Below are 9,571 nucleotides of genomic sequence, written 5' to 3' on the forward strand. Positions count from 1 at the left end.
TGGTCAAATATAAGCACACAACATGTAGATCTGCTATTTTCGCTACTTGGGGAGAGCTAAAAAGAGAGCTAACTAGAAAAAGTGCTCCTCGGAGCACAGGTCTCCGCCAGGTCAGGTAGGCTATTGTGGCCTCCTGGTGGCGCTATAATGGGCCAATGTGAAAAGGGTTTCTTCTTAGGCCTTGCACGACAATCGGACACTGACTGCATTCTTGATTTGAGGCATTTTGTTAAAAACATTTGTTTTGCTAAATTAGACCTGCTGGTGGCGCTATAACAGGCCAATGTTAAAAGGGTGGCATTTGTTCCTCAACATAGTGTGAATGTGCGTGCAAAGTTTGACCGCAATCGGACTCATGATTCATGATTTGCGGAATTTTATTCAAAACAAGCCAATAATGCAAACTTCAGATGTCAATCTTAGCCAATCAGGATGGAATATGAAAAATCAAACACATCCGTCTTGATCACATGACTATAGAGATCATGTGTACCGATTTGCGTGAAATTTTGATAAAATTGGAAGTTGTAGTATAAAATAATGTGTTTTACATAAGTCGGCCTCCTGGTGGCGCTATAAAAGGCAGATGTGAAAAATGCAGGCAAAGGTTTTTCCTTGCCCTCTAGGGAGTGTGCATACAAAGTTTTACACAGATCGGTGCAGTTATAGGTAAAAACACGCCTGTTATAGCGCCACCATAGGCTGATTTGAAAAATGTCAAATGGTATTTCTTCCTCGGCCTAATGGGAATGTGCGTGCAAAACTTGACGGAAATTGCATGCTATGTTCATGATTTGAGGCATTTTGTTCAAAACGGAGCACTACTGCAAACTTTGGAAGACATTTTTTGCCAATGGGGTGGGATGGAATATGAAAAATCTGAAAGAACAGTTTCGTTTAATGACTATAGAGATACTGTGTACCGATTTGCGTGATTTTTGGACAAAATCTGTAGGAGTACTGTCAAAAAATATGTTTTGCACAAATCGGCCTCCTGGTGGCGCTATAAAAGGCCCATGAGAAAATGTTCTGAATTGGCATCCAGGGAGTGTGTGTGCACAGTTTCGCTGCGATCAAGCCAACGGTGCCAGAGATTAGCTGGTCACAGACAGACGGACGGACGGACACACGGACGGACGGACACACGGACTGACGGACAGGGGGAAAAACATACTCTCTCGCCATGCCTTTCGGCCTAGAGGAGACAAAAAGTTTGGGAACCACTATTACTGTATAGTGGATGGACACTGTGGTCAATATAGTGGATGGACACTGTGGTCAATATAGTGGATAGCCACTGTGGTTCTTATAGTGGCTACTGGCTAGTATAGTTGGCTGTATAGATTTTTTTGGATGCAAGACCCACATTCACTTGTAATTGAAGATGACAGTTCGTTGCTGCTGTGTTATCCTGATTGTGCCGCTGAACATAGCCCGTGTTTCCTGACCTTTTCAAACGTACGGCTCTACAAGGAGCCAATTAGCATTCTCCTCTGCCTGTGTTGGTTGCCATGGAGATACATGGGTTACCATGGGGACGCGGAAGAAGAAACGTTTAAGAGGAACACAGGGCTCTGAGTCACATGAAGCAGTGGTCAGTGTGTGTGTGAGATCCATTTTCTTACACCAACCGTTGTCAATGTAGATTTCCATAAGGCCTAATAAGGATCCGCTATATCATGAATATAATGTTTGGCAAAGTCGCTGATCATTTCTCCATAAGGTTGTCATGACATTGATAATCAGCTCCTTTCTACAATTTTTGATAAAGCTCCATAATCACATGCTTCTTTTTGATTGATTGTTTGAATACTTCATTTGTCAGAAATGTAAACCGCACGAGGTACAGTCAGACATTCAGACTTTTGTGTGACGCTGTAGTATGATCAAGTATGTATGACTTAAACATTCGATCCACGTCGTAACCCAAAAAAAAAGGGCTTGTGGTTCTGGTTTTACCTGGTTGGCCCACGAGTCCATTTTAATGAGCCTGGGTCCCACAGGGTGGTTCTCAACTTCCTAAATTTGGTTCCCAGCCCCAGGGGTTAATAATAAAAGAAGCTCTGCTCTGAGTGTGTCGGGTCATTTCTATGTCGGTATACAAACTTAATGAGATCCATTTGTTTCCCCGTCTTGCTCCCTGCTGTGTGTGGTCAGAGCGAGCAGCAGCGCGAGCTGACACAGATCCAGTACATGGCCTGGCCGGACCACGGTGTTCCTGACGACTCCACCGACTTCTTGGACTTCGTGGCTCTGGTGCGGTGTAAACGGGCCGGCAAGGACCAGCCCATGGTGGTACACTGCAGGTGAGGGGGGCGGGGGGGGGGGGGACTAAATGGTGATTTATTTATACGTCGCTGTGTGCCGGTGTCACATACAGAAAAATAGCAGATCTGCTATTTCCAGGTCATTACAAGGTGCAGCAACCATGTCTACAGACTTAACACTCACTCATGCACACACACACACACACACACACACACACACACACACACACACACACACACACACACACACACACACACACACACACACACACACACAACACGCTCACAGGCGCGCACATTCATACAGGTAATTCATACGCTTACAGATAAACATAGACGGTACACATACACACACACACACACACACACACACACACACACACACACAGCGACTGCATGCACACAGTGCTCATAATGATGCACATAGTTAAAAATACCGTAATTTTCGCACTATAAGCCGCAGCAGCTAAATTGAATGTTTGGAACATATATAAGCCGCACTGGACTATAAGCCGCGGGTGTAAAATCCATAGATTTAGGAGGTCCCCTAGTGGCCGTTAGCTGTAAAAATCCATAGATAAGCCGCACCGTTATATAAGCCGCAGGGTTGAAAAATGGGAAAAAAGTCGCGGCTTATAGTCCGAAATTTACGGTAGGTATATAGTATGTAGACATGACTTACACGAACACATGAAAATACACGGATTGATACGCACGCACACACACACACAAGATGTACTGTCCCAACTTACCATAGATGGTATGTACTATATCGTTGCTGTCTGGTAGAAACCTCATATGTCCAAAACTGTTGCTTTCAGGATTCAAATTTGAAAACGGCAAAAGCAGCAGATCGACAAGTTCAAAGTTTTGAACTTGTGGATCTGCTACTGTTGATGCTTTTGTGTGACGCAAGTAGGGCGTTCATTTACGAAAACATGGAGATAAGAGGTTTCTGCAGACAGCAACGATGTACTCTCCCCGTGCTCAGACACGGTACTCAAACATGCCCTGGCAGGTATTTGGAATGTGTGTGTGTGTGTGTGCGTGCATGCATGTAAGTGTGTTTCTATCGCTTAGGGATACATGTTTTCGCTGATATATCATTGCATACTGTGGGCGTGGGTCTCACTCATGATGAAGGCTGGATAGACGAAAAGTTTGTCCATTCTAGAGACATGTAAGAAATAACAAAAAAGTAAACTCACTCTCGCCACTCTGAGTGCAACCCATTACTTTTATAAATGTCATGATCTAAGAGGATATCGCACCAGAGGAGTCAGAGCGCGGTGGTAACAAAAAAATTATACTGTGGGAGTGCACCTCATGGTAAACATCTTACCTCAAACAGTCTCTCATCGCCGGTATCTCGTTGTGTTCTCTTTTTTGCTTTTTTAACAAGTAACTAAAGTTTTAAAATAATTGTATTGGAGTAAAAGTATAATATTTGCCTCCGAGATATAGTGGAGTAGAATATAAGCACTGACAATTGAAAATACTCCAGTACTTATGTACAGTACTTGAGTAGATGTACTTGGTTACTTTACACCACTGATGTCGTCTGTGTCTGTTGTGTGACAGTGCGGGGATCGGTCGGACGGGCGTGCTGATCACCATGGAGACGGCGTTGTGTCTGATGGAGTGCAGTCAGCCCGTGTATCCCCTGGACATCGTGCGGACCATGAGAGACCAGAGAGCCATGATGATCCAGACACCTGTACGTACAGACACTCACACCTGAGCCCACTCCATCGCGTGACGTGTGTCGCCCCGAAAATAGCCCACCTACAAGTTATAGATTGGCTATTTTCGCGGCGAGCGACGAAGTCGCACAATGGATTATAAATCGTTGCTGTCGGGTGGAAGCCTCATGTTCAAAACTGTCACTTTCCAGGATTTAAATTCAAAAGCTTGAAAAGTAGCAGATCCACAAGCTTGGGGATCTGCTACATTTGATGCTTTTGTGTGACGCTGTAGTATGATCAAGTAGTAGGGCGTTAATTTACGGAAAAACACAAAAAGTGAGACAAAATATGCCCGACAGCATCAAAATAATAAATGATGCGTTATTGTCCCTCTGTCCCAAGCTTAACTGTGCTGTTATTTGGTCTTTCTTTCTTTCTTTCTTTCCCCTCCTCTCTCCTTCTCTCTCTCTGTCCGTCTCTCCCTCAGAGTCAATACCGCTTTGTGTGCGAGGCCATTCTGAAAGTTTACGAAGAGGACTTGTTCAAACCGCTCAAAGGCGCCCTCTACCAGCCGAGAGAGAGGGAGGAGAACATGGAGCAGCCGAGGGAGCGACTGAAAGAAGCAGAGGAGTCGTCGGCGACGGAGAGAGAGGAGACGGGCGGAGGGGACGCACTGGATGGAGTTGGAGGTTTGGTTGACGAGGAGTACGAGGAGGATGATGATGAGGAGGTAGAGGTGCTGGACGTAGGAGAAGTGGTGGAGGAGGAGGACGACGAGGAGGAGGTGGAGGAGCTAGAGGAGGTGGAGGAACCCAGCGTGGCTAGTGCTACCAGCGTGGCTAGCGCTATCAGTGTGGCTAGCGCTACCAGCGTGGCTAGCGCTACCAGTGCTACCAGCGCTACCAGCGAGACCAGCTTGAACCCCGACCCTGAACCCGAACCTGACAACCCTTGACCTTTGACCCTTTGGGGTCACCAGGATGTGTGGCCAGAGGAGAGAACAAAAGCACTGTTGCACTTTATGTTGACAAAAAAACAAAACAAACAAAACAAAACAAAAAAGACAGACAAACGTGAAAATCTTGAACTAATACTAAAGGAAAGAGAGAAAAAAAGAAAAACAGAAATCCAGCTGTGTTGACTAGGTACCGTTAGGGGACATTGTGTGTTCAGGGTAAACAAAAAAAGGAAAAAGAACAGACGGTAAGAATTAAAGGAAAAGATAAAACTATGAGAGAATAAAAAGTTGTGGAATTGCTGTAGTGCCATAAGTATGAAGGGGAAGGGCTGCCGATATGGATGGATACGAATATTTCTTTCTTTTTCAAAATGGTCGCCCTCCCCCTTTTATGAGCGAGTCTGCAAGACGGACATGCCTTTTTTTCTTTCTTTTTTTTTTTACTAAATGTCCTAGCTGATAAAGAGATATATTCCTTATCTTTTGTTTTCCCTCAAGAAGAGTATTTATTGTGGTTTTTAGTTGATGTCAAACTCTGTCCACTGAACAAAAACAGAAAAAAGTTGTATGTTTGTTAGTACGAGTCTAGCTTCATGCTTCCCTGATGAAATCTTAGCTAGTACAGTAGTGTGATTCCTCCTCTTCTTTGACTTCCTTATTTCTTTTGCTTTTATTGGAGAGAAAGAGAGAAAAAAGTGGTTTAATTTATTGTTCTTTATTTTATTTCTCAGCTTTCTTGTCTTTGTTTCTGACCTCAGATAGTTAATAGGCGATTGGAAGCACTTTGTGTCTCATCCTGTTCAATGCTGAGGCAAGGTGGGTTCGCTATAAGCTGGTGCTTTGCTTGTGAGCTAACAAACACACACACACACACACACACACACACACACCACAGAGTGGCCATTGGTTGGCGTGTCAAAGAACTGAGCTGGTTTAAAACCTACAAGGCTTGTGTCTACCAAGCACCTCTCATTGAGCCTGCAGAGCCCAGCTACCCGTGGTGCCTAGTGGTGCCATATTGCCAACACGATAATAAAGACCCTGCTTGAAAGACCGAATGTTTAAGCGTTTTGAACTCTCAGCATCTCTTCATTGCTAACGGAAACAAAGAAAAAACATTCTTTGCTGTCAACACTGTGTGTAACACTCTGCAGTATATCCTTTCCACTGAACAGCAAAACAAGAAGGCTCTGAATAGAGGCCCCGGTGGACACACAGCCTTGCTGAGTTGCAGTCTTAAGCTATTTCACTACGCCTCGCAGCCATCGCGACTGATAAGGCTAAAGAATCTAGGGTCAGTGCCATTCAGTTCTTTCTTTCAGTCAATCCACCCAGCTCGAAAGAGTAATCAAACCAGCAATTAACTCGCTAATGATAAAATTTTCATTTTAGAAATGGAAATAATTCACTGGCAAAAGGGTGTTCCTCACTAAGTCTTTACTTTCAGGGAGAATCACCATTATGTATTGACAGTGAACTGACCCCAACCTTGCTGAAGTGTAGAGAACCGAACTTAAAAGTTCCCTCACCCACCCCAACCCGCCCCACCGACCAATCCAAACTGAATATTGCACCGGAGCACACTCGCCTATTAGTTTGTATTGGCCAGTGCACTCAGTGCTGTATTTTCGAACGCACCCAATGAGTCACTGTTAAAAAATGGAGTGCATACATTCCTTCCAAATGCAAGGTGTCCCTCCCTCTGTTTTAAATGCCTCCACTTAAACGTATTGATCGCCATTGAAAGCGGTGGAGAGGATCAAGCATCACTGCTTTTTGTGAGCGCATCATCACATATTCAATTAAACTCTGCAGAAATGCAGCAATTTGTTTTCTGAGTTTCAGTGGGTTGCCAGGGGGGTGGGGTGGGTGAGGTTGTCTTTGAAACAACCCCTGTTAAAATAACCAGCTGTTATCTGGTTCTCTCGTGTCTGGGTAAAATGTAGGGAATCCAGGCCTGCCACACAAACAACATCAGACCAATATTCCTTTCCTTCTCGTTGATTCTAGTGGTACATCGCCATTTTAACGCGCCATGTTCTCACATGGAGATGATAATCTTTTTGGTACTGATGATGATTGACTAATGATTAACTCACCTTTTTAAAGATGATTATGGTAAGGATGAGATCATGTGTTTTTTTTGGTTCACATAAAATCCAGCATTTGTGCTTGTATTGGCTAAGCTGTTGAGCTAGTCATAGTGGTATGAAATGAGACGCTGCTTGGTCTAATTACAGGTGCTCTTATTCTCATAGACCGCTTTGGTACCTGCCCCTCATTGACAATGCATTCTACTGTGTGTGTGTGTGTGTGTGTGTGTGAGAGAGAGAGATAGTGAGAGTGCATGTGTGTGTTCTGTCTCTTCCTCTACCTGTGCCACCCAACCACAACTCTCTCTCTCTCTCATTACTAACACAATTAGTGAGCTCTGCGATTCAAGCCTTCTTGTTGGTTAAGTGGAATGAGTGGTTGTGAGTAGTAGTGTCATAAAGTTACATATCTGAGCTGATCTGATGCGTCGCCCATCTGAAAAGACACAGATCCCCTTAGAGCAGTGGTTCTCAAACTTTTTGTATGTATTTGGCCGCGGACCCCCACCTGGGACCCCCATAGGAGAAGGTTTGTGTTAAAAAAATCTCAATTATAAAAAAAAAAATCAGATATTTTCGATATTTTTCAAACATTTTTGAGTGTCCAAAGTATAAAATATGGTTAAAGTGGTTATAATGATTGTGATGCTATATTAACTAATTATGCTGGGGACCCCCTGGAACCCCCCCAAGGACCCCTGCACTTTGAGAACCACTGCCTTTAGAGAGAGAAAAAAAAACAGGTTTATCTTATTTATCCTACATTGTCCTATGACTTGTGTTGCTCGAGGAACAATTTAAACTGGAAAAATGTGACATGGTGCATTGCATCTTTCACTTGAAAATAAGTTATTTTCTGCGGTCGTATGTAAGTATAAATTAGGCTCTCGATTCTCTTTGAAACACATCTGTGAAACAAATCAATCTATGCTAATGCCACCCTTTTTCCGGGTGCTGAATCATTGAGCACTGGCACACTGCAAGTTTGGCTTTTTTAGAGACATATTTAGATACTTTCCCAAATCCCCCCAAATGCCTTCTGTTGTATTCTCCCTGGGGCTTCATCAGTCATCTCAGGCGAGCCCACACAAACATTCTCGGACTATTCTTTTCTTCTGTTCATGCCCAAATGTCTCTCCTTTAGTTTAGATCATTATACATGGATGGATCCCACTCCGTTTCAACATGGCTTCAGGACAGAGGATCTTTACATCAAGGTTGTGAGCACGACTCCCAACTCGTTTCAATATTACTGAACTTTCTTACCAGGTGCACGGTCTGGGAAGGTTACTCAGGACAGAAGACACATGCAGTATGGGCTGGAAAATTACTGCACTTACACAGCATCAAACAGCTGGAAATTCCGGTTGATTGATTGATTGATTTCGTCAACAATTAAAAACACATTGGGCCTCCTTCACGAAACATGCGTACGATCAGATTTGACACGAAAACACGTTTCCATGAATAGAGTTTGATTCGTCATTCTTCCTAGCTGATTTTGTTCATCGGAAGACACAAAAAGTGACGTGTGCTCTGATACATGCCTGAAGTCACTTAGAATTCCTTATTCTTTTGTCTATCCATTTTCTTGCTTATTTTGTCGGATATTCTCAGTGAAGAGAGAGACAGGAAATCCGAACAGAGAGCATGCATGGGAAAGACACGGCTTTCTGCGCCCATGTGGTATGCGCCCTAACCATTCGGCTATAGGGCATAGCAGTGGCACCATTTTGTGCTGCCACCGATAGAAAGCCCATTAATTTCCCCCATTAGAGATTCCCTAAAATATGTATAGAGATTATTTTAAGCCTGGAACCAAGCCATCCAGGCTCCTGGGGAATCATGACCATAAAACATTTGCTTCTGTGTCAAAAGATATTTGAATATTTTATTATATTATATACTATATTTAATAAATACCCTTTTTTTGCGGTTTCTTTTTTTTTAATTACACAGAATAAAATGTTTTATGGTCATGATTCACCATGAGCCTGGATGGCTTGGTTCCAGAATAATTTATATAAATATTTTCGGAAATCTCTATGGGGAAAAAATTAATGGGTTTTCTATATGTGGCACCACAAAATGGCCGCCACTTTTATGCCCTCTTGGGTCACCCCAGAATTCCTTATTATTTATGCAAAATTACTTAAAGTAGTGCCAAACCTCACTAACAAAATGTTTCAGTGCCCCAATATCTTGACCAAAAAAGACACCTGTTCAACTTCACAGATTGCTCATATTTGAAATAAGGAAGATGCATAACTGGGCTTATAAATGTGAGGCAAGTTCACCGTTGTCTTGTTGCACACAACCCTAAGGTCCGCATGCCTTTAATTGTGTAAAGAAAAAGGGCATTGAACTATGCAAGTGATTCACACATGACCACACATTAAATGTACAAATATGTGGGATTCATCATTTGATACACCTGTGTATGCTATGCACACAAATCAAGGTTGTGCAAGTTTCATGAATCTGACATTTGTATTTCCTTCGGATCAAGGCTATAGTACAACATAGATGTTTTGAGTTTCGTGAATGAGGCCCATTGCCTCTAGCTGA

At 43.2% G+C, this 9,571-nt stretch overlaps 1 protein-coding gene across 2 annotated transcripts in view; it reads left to right on the forward strand.

Annotated features, from left to right (window-relative positions):
- Positions 1-9,571, forward strand: part of ptpn4a (protein tyrosine phosphatase non-receptor type 4a) — a 115,460-nt gene extending 105,889 nt beyond the window's left edge. For both annotated transcript variants that reach the window (XM_080456587.1, XM_080456588.1), the window contains exons 25-27: positions 2,158-2,306; positions 3,849-3,984; positions 4,440-9,571. In XM_080456587.1, coding sequence (XP_080312713.1) covers positions 2,158-2,306; positions 3,849-3,984; positions 4,440-4,907 — 753 coding nt within the window. In that variant the 3' untranslated portion in view covers positions 4,908-9,571. The remainder of the gene's footprint in view (positions 1-2,157; positions 2,307-3,848; positions 3,985-4,439) is intronic.

The sequence above is a fragment of the Gymnoscopelus braueri genome (assembly GCF_963280865.1).
Source record: "Gymnoscopelus braueri genome assembly, chromosome: 18".
Classification (NCBI taxonomy): domain Eukaryota; kingdom Metazoa; phylum Chordata; class Actinopteri; order Myctophiformes; family Myctophidae; genus Gymnoscopelus; species Gymnoscopelus braueri.